The 16,573-nt window shown below is 38.2% G+C and overlaps 1 protein-coding gene across 3 annotated transcripts in view; it reads left to right on the forward strand.

Moving 5' to 3' along the window:
• The first annotated feature begins 3,446 nt into the window (after positions 1–3,446).
• The window catches only part of LOC108707084 (small G protein signaling modulator 1), a 59,283-nt gene continuing 46,156 nt past the window's right edge, over positions 3,447–16,573 (forward strand). For all 3 annotated transcript variants that reach the window (XM_018244033.2, XM_041580262.1, XM_018244034.2), the window contains exons 1-3: positions 3,447–3,599; positions 3,708–3,751; positions 13,425–13,500. In XM_018244033.2, the coding sequence (XP_018099522.1) occupies positions 3,581–3,599; positions 3,708–3,751; positions 13,425–13,500 (139 nt within the window). In that variant the 5' untranslated portion in view covers positions 3,447–3,580. The remainder of the gene's footprint in view (positions 3,600–3,707; positions 3,752–13,424; positions 13,501–16,573) is intronic.

The raw sequence follows: 16,573 nt of genomic DNA on the forward strand, positions 1-16,573 counted from the left end.
CAAACCTGTCTGGTCAGCATCTAGCCAATTTTTGACCAGATATCTGTTGGGTGGGCCTGTCGGAAGCGCCCCACACAATGGCAGATAAGCTGCCAAATCGGTCTGAATGGCCCAAATGATCATCTTAAAAGAAAAGTGAAAAAAGGTGATATGGATCAGGATACACAAGTGAAGAGATGTATGTTTGTGTAGCAGAATTAATCATGTTTTGTTTTAAACTCAAAAGCCCTGCCACATTTTGGGGGAAACACATTTATAATGACTAGTCAATTTTATCTGACAGGATGAACAGTATGCACTGTTAATTTATCAACATTATTGATCTAATCAGAGAAAGTGTCCCATTTTAAAATCAATCAGTCCTCTTTGTTTTAAGTCCAGTTAAATTTCACTATGCCACTTGCCCTGCCAAAACAAATAGCCAATGATATAAAATGATTAATATTGTTGCAAAATGAAGCTTTCTAAATGTAAACAGATTTACAAACTCAGGTGCTAAACTAAAGAAATGCAGTTAATAGTAACAACCTATCAGGTCTGTGCTTTCATTTTCTATCTTGTTGTAAGCTTTCCATAACAAATTGCTGTTTGATTGCTATTATTATTATTATTATTATTAACATGTATTTATATAGCACCAACATATTGCGTAGCACTGTGTTGGCATCTGCCCTTGTGCAGTTAGCAGATATGTTCATAAATTAGCCCCACAGTGTATTCACCGAAAGGTACTGTTATTTCATATTATTGTATGCATGGCAATACAACATCAAACACTGGTATTACAAAAAAATAAAAATGTGAATTTATCTTCACAGACAATTTAAGAATGAAGAATGTATAACTTACTGTATTTAATTTTTCACTTGGATTGACTTGCAGCTGTAACTTTTTTATTTTTAAAAAGTTTGGAGTAAAAGTATTTGACGATTTTACTTATTCTGAATTTTATGTTTTACCCAATAGGATTGTTTTGGCTCCATTAAGGATTAATTATATCTTATTTGGGATAAAGTACAAGTTACAGATTTATTATTACAAAGAAAAAGGATAACATTCAACCAAAACTGGGTTTTTCTTTACTGGATTTGGATCCAGATAAATGCAAGCCCCTGGCCAAATCAAATTTGGTGTGGGATTTAGCCAAATCTTTTGGCTAAATTGAGTCAGTATGTGTTTCAGTGCATCCCTGATACTAAATAAGAGATTCAATATAACCTAGGGTCATATTGAAAGAACAAACTCATTATCAATGAAATCTTAGTATTCAGATTGCTTTACTCAAGGTTTCCTCTATACTATTATTCATTAAAACTATCAATGGAATTGAGGACAAAACTCTGTGTACTGTACCCAAAGAGGAGTAATGCAGCATTTCATACCAATAATATCATGCTTTATTTATATAGATCATTTTCAGCATTGTTGATCTAGGATGGGAACTGGCCTGGGCCACCTTTAGGAATTACAGGGCACTATTAAGTTAGCGTGGGCCTCGCCCATAAGGGGCTCCCAATTATTATAATTTTGGCCCTGCTGTCAACAAGCAGAATAGGGCCCCAATGATATAAAAATGTTGGGTGCATGGCCATGCCTATTCATCCACCCCAGTCACACCCATTATACTAAATCAATGACCATCCCAATTCCTACGCAATATCCCATAAGCCCTGCCCCATTCAGAATCCGTTTGCATACCATACCTTAATTTGTCAATAACAGATATGCCAACCCAGACCAAAGGGATCACTCCCAACTGTGGCCTCAATCTGCCAAGGCCACAGAGTGTTAGAAGAGTACATAGGAAGCACAAACAGGCAGGCCTGGATTTGTGGTCCAAAAAGTAATGGTTGCGGACTCCACCAAATGACATCAATGTGCGAACCAAAGTATTAAAATGAATCCATCTTGATCAGGCAATTTAAAATTTGCGGGCAGGGAAAGGTTGCTCGACGTGTTTCGTGACAAGGTCACTTCATCAGAAGCCTGGATTTGTGGCGAGGCCACAAAGGTCTGGGCCTAGGGCGTCAAAAATATATTTCTAAAGGAGCACTGGCTACTGGCGCCTTGACCGTGCAGTCCTAGCACCCCCCCACACTCCCCCCGCAAGATGTGCGTCCCAAGTGCTCCTCAGAAATATATTTTTGCCGCACTAGGCCTAGACCTGTGCCTGACCTGCCCATCTCTGATGTCATGAAGGGGGTTGGGCACAGCAGGTGTGTCTATATATACAGACTGCTAAAGGCGGAAGCCACCTGCAAAGCATATGTGGATATTAGACTGTACCTGCCCAATTCATAGGTCCCATGGGTTTCAGGCTGACCAGCAAATAAATAACTTGTTACCCTCCAATTTGACACCACCATGTTACCTACCCACTTAGGCTAAAGTCATACATTGTGCTTTGAGTATTAACCTGTCCTTTCACTGCGCACAGGTTATTTTTTTAGGCCCGAAATGTACATTTGAGAAACCACAGGGTATGAGTGTAAGCTCTGCAGTGCTCTCCTTTCGCCAGTCTTTCTTAGCATATGATACTTAATCAAGGCCGCCATCAGGGGGGACAATGCTCCCAGGCCCGGTGGCTACTATATGTTAAGGGGGTCCCGGCCGTGCTGTGTTTCCTGGATTATCCCGGGCCCCCCTTGAGTCACTAAACCACTGAATTAGGGCCACCATGAATAGGAGCCAAGCCACCGTTGAAAGGAGCCAAGCTGCAGTAGTCTAATAGGAGCCGAGGCACAACTGCCGAAAGAAGCCGTGCCGCCGAAAGGAGCCGATGACGAGGAAAGGAGCCAAGGAACAAGTAAGGTAAGGTAACCAATGTTTTTGTTTTTTTTTTAAACCCCTGGGCACTTTTTTTTTAACTGTATATGGGGACACTTTCCACCAATGTGGGGGCCTGGTCACTATTTTTTTTTGTTTACTTGTGTGTGTGTGTGGGTCAGTGATGTTTTTTGTTTTATTTCTTGGGGGGGCCTGACTACCAATTTTTTTTAAATTCGGGGGGGCCCTAGCCACCAATTTTTTTTTAAACAACTGGGGGAGACGGCCATCAATGTTTTTTTTCTAACTTGTTTATGTGTATGTGTGTGTGTGGGGTGGCCATCTATAGTGTTTTTACTTGTAGTGGCCCCTGGCCACCAATGGTTCCTTTTAACTTGTAGTGGGGGGGGGGCAGAAAAATGTGTCGTATTTCCCCACTAATTCTGACGGTGGCCCTATACTTAATACCTGTACATTTATATAGTGCACTACTTCTACTGTATGGTAAAGACATGCAACCCATACATAGGAGTATACATATAACTTGTTTTTTCTTGCTAAATGTGTTACAATCTGGCCACACCTTCTACACTGATTCATTAGGAAACGCATTAGGTACAAGGCAAGCAAGACAATACATGACGCATCCAAAAAACAATTCCTCCACACATCTCAGTCCCATTGCGCGGGAACCGTACTGCTGTGCGCGCGTCCGGGGGCGCGCTTTGACGTCAGGAGTTGTCGCTGTGCACTCTCCTCGGCAGCTGCTGCTAGAATTGAGCCTGCAGAGGACGGCAATAGAGAAACAGCAAACATGGCAACGGGGACGGCAGGTGAGGGAAGGGGCAGGGAAATGAGTGTGGAAATATTAACTGCGCCGTGTTACAAATGCAGTACAACCTTTAACTTGATCCTGAAATAAAATCTGTGTTTTTGTGCAGAGGCAGAGACCAGGCAGAAGCTGCTGAAGACGGTGAAGAAGGAGGTAGGTGACAAGCATCGTTCTCTCAAAAACAGTGATGGGTTTGTGTATGTAAGGATACATGTGTATCTGCAGCCCCATTCTCTTGTCTGTTAGTAATGGACGTGTTTGCATTGACACAGCTGCTCTTGGTCCCTCAGGTCGCTCCTATTACAGTTACACGCGCTGTCCCCATAGCCTGTGGGCTGCACAGCACAAGTGTCTACCCTCAGACACATCACCTCATGGGCCCTCTACATATACAACTTGCACATTTGCTTCCCCAGTATATTGTGCATTGCCTTTCAGTGCCCTGGGAATAATGGAACAAATTAGTGAATGTGAATTGACAGCAGCTGTGAGTATAGAACATACAGTATGTACCCTGCATTAGCATTTACTGCTCCACAACCTGGAAATGATAAACCTGAAGGCAGTGCTCTATCTCCCATCAGCATCCCCATGGTGTTTTGGGATGAGACTGCCGGGAGTTGTATTTGTCCTGGCTTTCGGGTCAAATATCATTAAAATTACTGAAACATAATTTATCTAAAATTTACAGTCAAAAAGCATCTGTACGAGTAGTGCAGTGATTGCCAATGAGACTTGTGCACAGCAGCAGAAAACCATGTATTGCTAAAATAAATAGTATGTGCACTGTTAAAGCCAAAACCATCAGCATCATAGAGTCTCAACTGTGTTTGACACATCATTTCATAGAATTAGGTTTATGGGTATAAGCACCCTTTTGATTTTGTCCCTGTGGCTGACTGATATATAACAAGCTTTCTACTGTGGGGGCGAAGTGTGACTATTATTGTATTTACAGTAATTACATGCCAGTCAAGTAACAATCATGTATTGTGTTTCCCCTGCTCTCCCAAACCAGGCATGTATAACCAGTATCTATGCCAAAAATGGGAGATTAATATGAATCGAGTTGGGAGTGAACATCCTTTGCTATGCTTTTATGAGCATTATATTGGCATGTCACTGGTACTTGTTACATGATATTTTTTTTATTATTGAATGGTCCAGGGTAGTTTGTGTTCCGCCCATTAATCATTCCTAATTGTATTTGCTGATGCACCAAACACCAGAGATTCACACGACTAATTAGATATACAAAGAGCTCCCATTTCTTGGGTAACTTTAATTAAAAATTCCAGAGTTAACAGAGTGGTTAACAGGTTACTGTCAGCTTAAAGAATCGCTTGTCAATCCAGGGGAAATAAACTTTTCAAATAACTTATTTGTCTAAGAAATAATCTTGGCACAGTCACCTCCTAACTGTCCCATTTTTCGCAGGACAGTCCCGATTTTAACAGCTCAACCCGCAGTCCCGAGTTTGTTACTGAAATGTCCCAACTTTCTCTTTCATCTCCTGCACTAAACAGCCACAAAAAGATACAAAGTTTCTAACTTAATTGGCTTTTGGCAGAGAGCCCAGAATAGATACTTAGATACCTTTGTAACAATTTCAGATAAGCAGGTCTCTTGGGAGAACTTAGACTAGGAGTGCCCATACTTTACTAATGTGAGGTCTACTTTTAGTGATGTTGTCCTATTATGATCTACATCCATAAAAGCATCTATTTCTTATGTAACCTTAACATAATGAATATCTGAATGAAAAGCATGAAATAGGAGGGTGATTTAGACAAGCTGTTTCTTGACAGTGTCTTGAGATCTACTCAGCAGCAGTTAAAGGTCTACTGGTAGATCCCGAACTACCTTTGGACACCCCTGACTTAGACTCACTGCATAAAGGGCAATTCATCTTCATTAGCAAAACTGTATAACACATAAAAACCACAGAAATAACCTGACAAATTTTGTAAAATGGACATGGCAATTAGATGGTGTGGGCAAAAAATGGGTGCGGCAAAAACATTTTGCACTCTGCACGGCAAATCTTTTTGTCCTTCTTTCTATTTACGAAATTTATGGAGGTATGCAGTCATCTTTGCAGGAACTGGGTAAGCCATAGACTACCAGTGATTTGTTCTGGAAGCACCTATCCTTGCTGTTTGTCGATGATATGTCCCACTTGGCTGCTTATAACCAAACTTTGCACAAAGATCTACAGTTTTTGGATGTCATCATTTGCAACATTTTATACAATTATATATGTAGCCTTCAAAGTGGACCAGCACTCCACTTGAAGGCTATACATTATATTTGACCAGAGCACCCACCATTTCATTGTTTGGAGGAAGAGTGCGGGTACTTTCAGTACAATTATGTACTGTGTATATGTATATAGTTTTTTGAACAAAAGGAATACATGTGATTGTAGTCAATTCTTTTTTTTTTACGCTGGTGTTCTGCCCCCTTTTCTGTTGGTAGGGGATAAAAAAAGGGAGCAACTTGTTTATTTTATATATTTATTACCAGTGGCGTAACTAGATGTTACTGGGCCCCACAGCCTCATGGGGTCCCCTATACCTCCTGTGCCCCCCTGCAGCAGCAGGGTCTGCTTCCTCTGTATTTACGCCCCTGTTTATTACCCAGTTTATGCATTTTTTAATTCGAAGGAATTTTCTAATTCAAAAACTTCGAATTTCGAAGCAATTTTTGGGTACTTCGACCATCGAATAGGCCAAAATTAGATTCTAATTGAAAAAACTTTGACCATTCAAAAATCGAAGTACTGTCTCTTTAAAAAACGTAGAATTCGCCACTTCTCCACCTTAAACCTGCCGAATTGCTATGTTAGCCTATGGGGACCTCCTCGAAATTAAAGCCAATATTTGGCTACGTTTTTAGAAGTCAAAGTTTTTGAAAATCGATCGATCGATTAAATTGTTCGATTCAAACGATTTCTACGATCGATCGAACGATTTTAATTCGATCGAAAACAGCTAAATTCAAACAAAAAAAGAACTTCGACTATCGAATTTTTTCAATTCGATGATTGAATTTCGAAGTTTTAGCACTTCGAAATTCGACCCTTAGTAAATGTGCCCCTTGATATCTGGAAACCTCCAAATTTCAGAAAGGCCATCTCATATATATTAGATTTTAAGCAAATATTTCTCATTTTTATTTATTTATTTTTTTGTTTCTGTAATAATAAAACCATATGGACTTGATTGCAAATATGTTTTACTGATTAAATGTTTTTTAGTAAATTTATGATATGGTAATATATTTCTGCCTTATATGGGGTTACAGCTTACACAGAGCCATTTTTCTTTTCTTGTGATTGTTACTGCTGATTTTTGAAGTTCCTCACAGGTCTCAAGCCTTCCTTTACATCATTTCTCCCAAAATGTCGACATAAATTGAGAAATGAGACGTTTTTGAGTTGAGAAAGATTTTTTATGAATATTTCCAATAAACAGTTTTATGATGACATTCTTTTGAGACAAGATGGTGTCCTTGACATAATATAATTTTGTGATATTGACAAAATGTACAATAATAGCAGAGGACATAATGTAGATCGTACTTGCAATCAGAAGTTGGATGGCGTTCGACTTTTTTAAGGAAATATAAGGCTGAAAGCGCAAGCTGATTCTAACATATACATTTTGATTTCTTTTAATATTTATGAAACAGACTGTACAATGTTTTTAGGATTTGACAGCTTAGAGAGATACTTTTTCTTTAGAGATGCAGTGTCATTTCAAGGTTTGTACATTGAGATATGGAAAATCAAACTATTTTAAACGGAAATCTGTGGCAACCCTTCCAGTAAGTCAACACTACTGGATGCAGACCACAGAATACATTACACTTTTTAAAGATGTTAAGTTTATATGTTACTTCCTCTTGACAAAGTTTTGTTGTGAACCAGTGCTGATAATTACGCAACCCTATATTTAAATGCAGTGTTGTACTTTGTGATACTTTGGACAGAAGACATTGTATAATAATAACCTTACCCTGCTCTAAAGTCATTTGGGTGAGGGTGACTCCTATTAGAGCAGGCCTTACAAGTAATTCTCACTCTCAGATGGGCCCTAAAAGTGGAGGAAGGGTATTGTAGTTAAGGTAGCATACTCTCAGCTTGAAAAAATTCAGTTGAAGCTCCAGTGGTTATTAAATTAAACATAAACAGGAACTTTAATGAATATCAGGATTTCGATTAATGATGCTGAGTTATTGTTTAAAGTATTTAAATAACTGAATATGTAAGACACACAGAGCAGATTTAAGAGTGAAAATGCATAATTACATGTTACGGTGCTGAAGTCCACTCTGTAAATCTGCCCCCAGGCTGACACAGTGGGTACAAACACAAGAGAGTGCAGATGTTTCTTGTGGCCCCCAGTATGCCCATAGACTTCAATGATTCTTTAAGTATTATAGTTGATTACTTGTTTCAAATATTCTGCAATGAAAAGTCCGATTGTTCAAATAAATGACTTGTACAGTTATTTAAGAGAATTGGTGTAACCCTTTGCAGATAAAGAATTCCCTTTTTATTCCTTTCCACAGTAAGCAAGAACTAAATAAATAGTGAAACCACACAGATATCCAGTGCTGTACACTTCAAGTTCAACCATATCAGTTCAGACGTAGATAGTTCCCTACATATTGCTGCCAGTTACATCTAATAATAAATATCACACTCAGGAGATGAAAACCAGTCTTACCGAATGCTGCTCCTTTGGTGCAGCTGTAGTGGGAGAAGACAGGTTCTTGTTGCCTTGACAACTGTCCTTAAATTGAAAGGGCACAATATGTTTTACACAGTTAAAACTATAGGGAAGCAGGTGTACTGCTCTTAAAGCATGGTGTACTGATCTGAATGTAGTGTGGTGCCAATTTTAGGATGAAATCTTTAAAGGGATACTGTCATGGGACCAGGGGCAGCTGGGAAATTGACAAAATGTCTAGCCCCATGTCAGATTTCAAAATTGAATATAAAAAAATCTGTTTGCTCTTTTGGGAAATGGATTTCAGTGCAGAATTCTGCTGGAGCAGCGCTATTAACTGATTCATTTTGAAAAAAATGTTTTTTCCCATGGCAGTATCCCTTTAAGCTCAGGAAAAAAAGCACCATCTCGCGATTTGACATACCTTTCTGAGGCGTCCTTCAGCAGACATGGTGCACTTGGAAACTGGAAAAGGGGACCTTTGTGTGGGGATTGCTATGCTTTAAATACGGTATACTCTAACATGTTTAATTGGTGTATAAAATGATATTTAATTTACAACTGTACGTACAATTATTGCGATATCATTATGGGTGAATTGATTTATGTTTAATTCTTTAATGTGTTGTAAAACTATTTAATGTAGAGCAAGCATTTCAAATAAATATTTTAGTATTCTATGTTTTGGTGTGTCATTTCACACAGTTACTTGTGGGTTCCATTAGAAGAAAATTAGGTGCATAATTATGTTTCATAAGTTCTAGTAATGTCTCTGTGTTACGAGATATTGCCTTAGTGGCACCCAATAGATTTTCTTGATTGTGGAGACCAATTACTCCACATAATTATAGGCTCTATATCTCCCATAGACTCCATTATAATAAAATAATCTAAATTTTTAAAAATGATTTAATTTTTCTCTGTAAAAATAAAACAGTGCCTTGTACTTGAAATAAGATATAATTCATCTTTATTGGAAGCAAAACCATCTTATTTTGTTTATTTAATGTTTACATGAGTTTCTAGTAAAATTAAAGGGCACCAATCATAAATAAAATAATTTACTAAGTAAAGATACTATGTGAAAGTTCAAGAAATCCAATTTTTAAAACAGTTAGATTTTATTGTATAATGTAAATCATCAGCTCACCAAACCTTCTGCAAAATCTCCCATATCTCCACTGCAGTTCTAGCTGAGGCAGACATCTTGGATTTCACTGGCTCCTCCTACCTATATCTTCACAGCCAACTGCAGCTCTGAAATGTCGCACATGCTCAGTTGAAATTCCTTGGTTGCTTATCAATGCTTCTAAGATATTTTCAAATCAGCCAAACCTCTGTGTTATCTGCTGTCCAGTAGTGCTGCCACTTGTCTGGAATGTTAGTGTGTGCCCTTCATTTGCATAATGACATCACCAGCCGGGAACAAGATAGGGAAATCTCACGATACTTCTACTGGAGGAGTTTACTAAATCAAGGCATTCTGGGTAGAATACTCAAGGCAATGCTACAATCTGAGCATGCTCCTAAACTTTGCATGTTATAATCACTGTTATAGTGACTGTATGGGCTCAGTGAAAGAACCCGTTTAACAAATTAAGGGATTTTTTAAACCTGCAGTTTTTAAAAAACAAAACAAAAAACTATATATGTAGTTTGATTAAACGTGTTTAGGTTGTACTGGTCAGATTGTTAATATGTTTTTGATTTTGGCTGTGATAGGTGCCTTTACGGCACGGAAATCCATATTACGGAAAGATCTGTTATCTGGAAAACCCCAGGTCCTGAGCATTCTGGATAACAGGCCCCATAGCTGTATTAAAAATCACCTAGATTAATTGAGATTTTTGTTGTGTGCGTGTGTTTAAATCTTTCAAGATTTTTTTCCTACATTATTTTAAAAAAAAAGATAATAGGGTTTGAAATAACCCAGTAACAATCATGTTATGTAAGCACGCAGCTCAGATCTTTCGTCAGTGAATTTTCATTATGCATTCTTAAGTGCATCTGACAACTGAGTGTCTCTCATCACACATTACTGCATTAGTTTCCATGTTGTAACACTGTCTTCTACTGCATTATTTCCTTGGAGGCTGGAAATTGTAATTTCATGTTACTGAATTACTAAGAGTTTGTGTAATAACAATTCTCAGAATCAGACAAAAGAGGATCACCCAGACTTAATAAATTAGGATCAAGGAGATTTTTTTTGTTTATTTTTATGAAAGGCCAGTATTGTACAGACTTCTAGTAATTATGGAATGTGCAGATAATGTATTCTCTTGGTCTAACTAGCAGTTGGAATAACAGTGAACAAAACAACCAATTAGTTATCACAAACCACTTCCATTCCAGTAATTGCCTACCTGTAGAGAATAGTGTATTTTGTCTACAGTTTCTGCCTTTGATTATTATCATACATAATATTTGTAAAGGCCCTAAATTGTCACCTACTAAGCTAAATCTCCTCTGTTTCCAATAAAAATTGGACTGATCCAAACTTTCAAATCCACAGTGATAATAATACTAATAATTTTAAAGCAATACATATTGATTTCTTGTACACAGAGTGTACACAGAGCATGAACTAATGCTATGCAGCATAGTATTCCTTATTTATTTAGTTAAAAAGCAATGGATATAATCCTGCAATTTATATAAGAAATAATTTATACCCTGTGCAGAAGATCGACTAAATAGAGGAAGGGAAGCATGGCTATTGTGGTCGTATTGTGAGCAATATGCAAAGGTTCCTAGAGAGTGTTTTAGGTAAAGGGTGACAGAGAAGATGGAGGTAGTGAAATTGAGGAGACCAATGATAGGCATGTGTGTTAGAGTTTAGGTGGTTGGGATTGTATCACTGAGTGGGACAGAGAGGTAAGATCAGGAAGGTTTCCAATGAGGCAAAGTTGAGTGTTGGTGCAGGGAGGAGGGCTATGGACTCTAGGTGAACTTGAGAGAATAGAGTTGGAAGTAATTGGGTAATGATTGGAGCTTTCTTCTTCTAGTTTCTGCTCTGTAGTTTTTGTATGTGTGTTATTGTATGTAATCATAGTAATTATGTAATCTGTGTTGGATAAGGAACGACAAATATCTATAAACAAAGGTTGTAAATGTAACGTGGACAAATAAGGACTTCACAAATTAATGTAGGTGATGAGTCTTACATAACTAATGTCTTTTAAACTCATAATTTTAAGTAGAAAGTACTTAATTACATATGATAGTGAGTAGACACCTATGTGGAATGTACTTACTGTACCTGCACTGCGACCTCAGAACCCTCATTTTTACCTAGTCAAGTTTGGTATATGAAGCTGCAACTTGACCTACCCTACTTATTGAGTCATAACTGCTTTAGATTATTGATTCTTTGCTCCCTGGTCATAATTTATACTTTTATGACAAAGAATTTTTGAAATAAATGTTCATGCTTTACTGCATCACTGTTTGCTCCACACGTGTCTGATCATAAATGAATCATACTTTGAATGTATTTTTCTTTTGTCTCTGGTGAATGTTCTGGTGAATGAACTTCAGTGGGCTGGGATCCAGCACACACCTGTTTTTTTTAAATTTTATAGAATATTTTAAAGGGGCAGTGTACACCTATATGTATTTTTGCTTAACATGAGCTCAATAATTGGTTTGTATGTTGACAATGTATATATTGTTATATATGTGTTAGGTTTCAAGATGGTACTAGTTTCTCCTAGGCAGATTTCTGGCAGAAGTGAACCTGTCAGCTCGAAAGTGAAAGTGGTTTAATGTTTTTGTTTAGTGAAAGAAATAAGAAAAAAATTATATTTCTTAAGTAAATAAAAGATATGTTAAACACAAGCCATATTCATTCAGCTCATGATGAAAAAGGGTGTATACTTTCTTTTAACAATTTTGGCTTTTTATTGCATATTGCTCTGGTGGTGCTGGTGAAGAATGACAAAATTTCATGCTTGCATATTAAAAGGCCAGTATCTCTAAAATCTTTCCTACCTTATGGTACCCTATTATTGTTTTTGGTTTTATCACCTATTGAGCCATGGGTAAAGTGCAGTGAATGGGTAGTGGCAGTCTTCATTTCCAAACAAATATTACCTTACTGTACCCCAAACACATTGACACAAGTGCTAGAGCCCCTAAGTGCTTATTCAGCTTCTGCGCTGCTCTTATAGGTGCTATGCAGCCCTGTTCAGGTGGTAAGTATGTGTAAGGCAGTAATACAGGGCTCCTTTGAAACCTGCACCCACAGACATTCTCTAATATGCATGTCTGGCTGTCAAATGCCAGCAGTATGGTATTTATGGTCTTTGCTCTCTTTTCTGGGACAGGGCAGGGTGCAGATTGCAAAAAACATGGCGACTTATGCTTGTCTGTGGCACTTTGCAATTTGCATTCTGCCCTGCTGTCAGTAAATGAGCCCTTGAGTGTTTATTTAGAAATGTTTACACAGTGTAGCCATTCTGTCTGTGTAACTAAATGATGTAAAAACATTGGTGTGTGCCTGTCTAATTATGGTAACATTGTTAATGGTCCATACATTTAAAAGTCCATATATGTTTACTTTAGCTCAATACATTTACCTTATAGAATACTCCTTACTTTAACATGTCAAGACTGTCAAACAACTAAACAAGTATGTATTTTTCATAGGAAAATTAATTGACAATTTCTATGGCATAATGAACCAAATTTGTATTAATTGTAATATTTCATATTCAAATACTTTATATTTTTGAAAGTGTTATTTTATACTTAAAAATACACTGTACATTATTGTAGTACTGCATACTACTATCACTCAGCATCACCAGGAGTCCCTTTTAAAGGGAAGAAAGCACCTGCCAGACACAATAGGGCACTGAGAATAAGAAAATCTTATTGTTATCTTAATTGATCAGTGTAACCTTGTCTTAATTGCTAACCAATGAAATAAGCAACTGCCAGGTTTTTTTGGTGTTGTGGTAACCTTTTTCTGTTTTGTTATTGTAATATTCAGGTGCAGCTCATAGAAGGAGTACTGAATGAAGAGTCTTTTTCACTAGTTGGAACATACTTTATAAATCCTCTATTTATGTTTTTGTTGTTTACAGGTTAAACAGATCATGGAAGAAGCTGTTACCAGAAAATTTGTCCATGAAGACAGCAGCCATATCATCTCATTCTGTGGTATGTTTCATAAAACGCAATCAGTACATTTGTTTGAGCAGTTGTGGGGGCTCTGTGGGTCTGCAGCTGCTTTTCCTACAGATTGAAATGCACTGTGCAGTTGTGACTGCACTGTTAGTTATCCGTGGGTGTGGAGAGGTGTATACTGGAAATGGCTGTGCTTTCTCTGCATATTTACGGCAGACCACTATCCAGTAGACTCAAAAGGCTTAGGGGCAGATTTATAAAAATGTTAGATTAGAGTTCACCACAAAAAAACTCACACAATTTCTATTCATTCCTATGTGATTTTTAGAAATGTGAACGTGGCCATACATTATAAGATTCACTTGTTTTGCAAGGTTGCGAAACAAGTAAATCTTTTCCCTGATATGCCCACCCTAGGGCCAAACGATTGTATTACAACAACCAGAATAGGGGCTGTACAAGTTGCCCTGGTTTCATTAAAAGGGAACTATCGTGAAAATATATTAATATAAGCTTCATGCTAATATTTTTAGAAGGTGCGGAGTGGTGGTTGGTTGCATTCTTGTGATTGCATGCAGTGCTGCACTTTTTACTACTGAAGCTGTGTGATGTTTGTTTATCATGCACCTAAAAGGTACATCTATATGTGCAATTACATTTGCAATGTGCATATTGACCATTGTACGTTCTCTATAATTAGGTAATTAAGACAACACTAGATACTTTTGTATGGTACCCACATTAGGTTGAAGTTTTCTGAGAAGCATTACCATGTGGTAAGTAACTTCTCACTTAGAGATCACTTAGCTGAAATTTATAGTTAACAAATAAATACCACAATTTCCCAAATCTTGTTTCTAGACAACATACTCCTAGGCCTTTACTCTAAAACACTATAAACAGTGGCCTCACTGGTCTGAGCTGGGCGAAATCTTGCAGAGCTTGGCAGCATGGATGAATGCTTATACTATTGGCCCATCTGACATCTTCTGCTGCTGCACCATAATCTCAATCTGATGAAAAGCTCTGCAGGTTTAAGGCTGTTTTGTGCCTAACTGCCAACAAAGGCTATTTAAACATAAAGGGGAACTATACCTAGGCAAGGTAGTCCTCTTCCCATAAAGCCACACATGCATCAAACATGCAAGTATATTGTTTCCTTGATTCTAAAGCTGAAGGTAACTTTATGGACCTTAGCTTTCCCAAATTGTGGTATTTGCTCCAGCCCCTGTGTACAACTTTATGTGTTTTGGCCATTGATAGCAGACCCATATCTGCTGAGATCATTGCTGAGACCACTGTGGGTTACGTTTGTTGGAGGAGAATTTGAATCTTTCCTGATTATCTGCAACCCTGCTCCAGTTATATTCAGACTGCCCTAGATATGCACCACAATCCCACCACAAACTGCTCTCTCTATCTGAGGGATGTATTGTATTCAGTATTTTCTGTCTGCCTGTTGCCTACCTGTCTGACTGTGACTTTTACAGATCTGGAAGCTCTGCTGGATTTTCATGAAAACTTATCAGCTCATCTGGCTTTTCCTGAGTTGCCTACCCTTCGGCTGCAGCTATTTCTTACAGTTTAGCACCCGACGCTGCCAATTTTTAGGGCCAGTGACTAATTTTGTATTTTTGTCTGTTCCTTTATGTACTTACTAATGGGTTTGTTTTTCAGCTTGCCACTATGCCTGTCATAGGGGTCGTGGGCCCCCCAGGTTGGGGTTATGGTGTGATACTGTGATGTTCGCTGTACTCCAGTGCTTGTTTCCCAACCAGCCTCAGCTTTATAATATTATGACCACTAGCCCCTGAGACTCTGTAATGACCCCATTGGTCATGGCACATATGTCATGTATAGACCCTTCTGGATCCATGCCCAAATTCTGTTAAATATATATATATATATATATATATAACAAAAAAGAGGAATTACACTGGCAGCTATGCTGTGTAAAGTTGTGTTATACTGACTGTCTTACAATTAGTTTGAGGTTGCCCTCTTTTGTATGTCACTACAATAAATACATATCAAAATCAAAGCATAAATCTCAAAGTACATTTTAGAAGGACCTAGAGGTACACTCAGAAAAAGGATAACCCAGAGGCTAAATTGCAGGGCTTTGCTAAAAGATTACTGTTGACAGTGAGTGACAGTGAAACTCATGTGGTAAAATTCTTAACTGAAATATCAAGTAAGTAAATAAAAAATTAAATAACAATAAACTTATTCTCTTGATGTCTATGAAGATTTTCATTCACCTGTTTCATGATATAAAGTATGTAGTAGAAATAAGTCTAAAGCACCTGGACTTTTTGAATTTTTGTTGAATATGTTTCACCACTCGTCCAAGTGGCTTAGTAGGGTATTCCCTCACATTTGAATGCCCTCTGTCGAGCCGTCTAAAACTGAATTAAGCTCTCTTTCTACTGTATTCCATCTGGCCCTGGCTCCTTGTTCACATTCATTTTTAGTAAAGCTTTATGAACCATATCCTGAGTCAGCCACTTGCTAGTCTGAGATGAGCCATCAGTGCAGCTTTGAAGTTGGTCTTGGAACTCTGACTCCTCTGTTGTATACACTGACGAAAATAACTGATTTAGCACATTTGCCTTTTCATGATCTGTTACAGCTATGCTGGTTCCATTATTTAGGGTTAGTTCACACGAGGAGATTCGGGGGGGGAGATTCGGGGAGATTTTGTTGCCTGGCAACTAATCGCCTCTTCTTCTGGGCGACAATCTCCCAGAACTGCCTCTGCGTATCTTCCCATCCGCTATAATGAAAAGTCACCTGCGCTAAAACACGCCGCACTTCATTTTTCGAAGTCGCCCGAAGTTTCCTCATGAGGCAACTTCGGGCGACTACGGAAAATGCAGCGTTGCGTGTGCTTTAGCGCAGGCAACTTTTCATTATAGCGGATGGGAAGACATGCAGAGGCAGTTCAGGGAGATTGCCGCCCAGAAGAAGAGGCGATTAGTCGCCAGGTGACAAAATCCCCCCGAATCTCCTCGTGTGAACTAACCCTTGAGCCACAGTCTAAACCCGCATCTTTTTACTATTAATATTCTTAAAAAAATCTTTTGGGGTAACATTTACCCTCTGA

Source organism: Xenopus laevis, chromosome 1S (assembly GCF_017654675.1).
Source record: "Xenopus laevis strain J_2021 chromosome 1S, Xenopus_laevis_v10.1, whole genome shotgun sequence".
Classification (NCBI taxonomy): Eukaryota; Metazoa; Chordata; class Amphibia; order Anura; family Pipidae; genus Xenopus; species Xenopus laevis.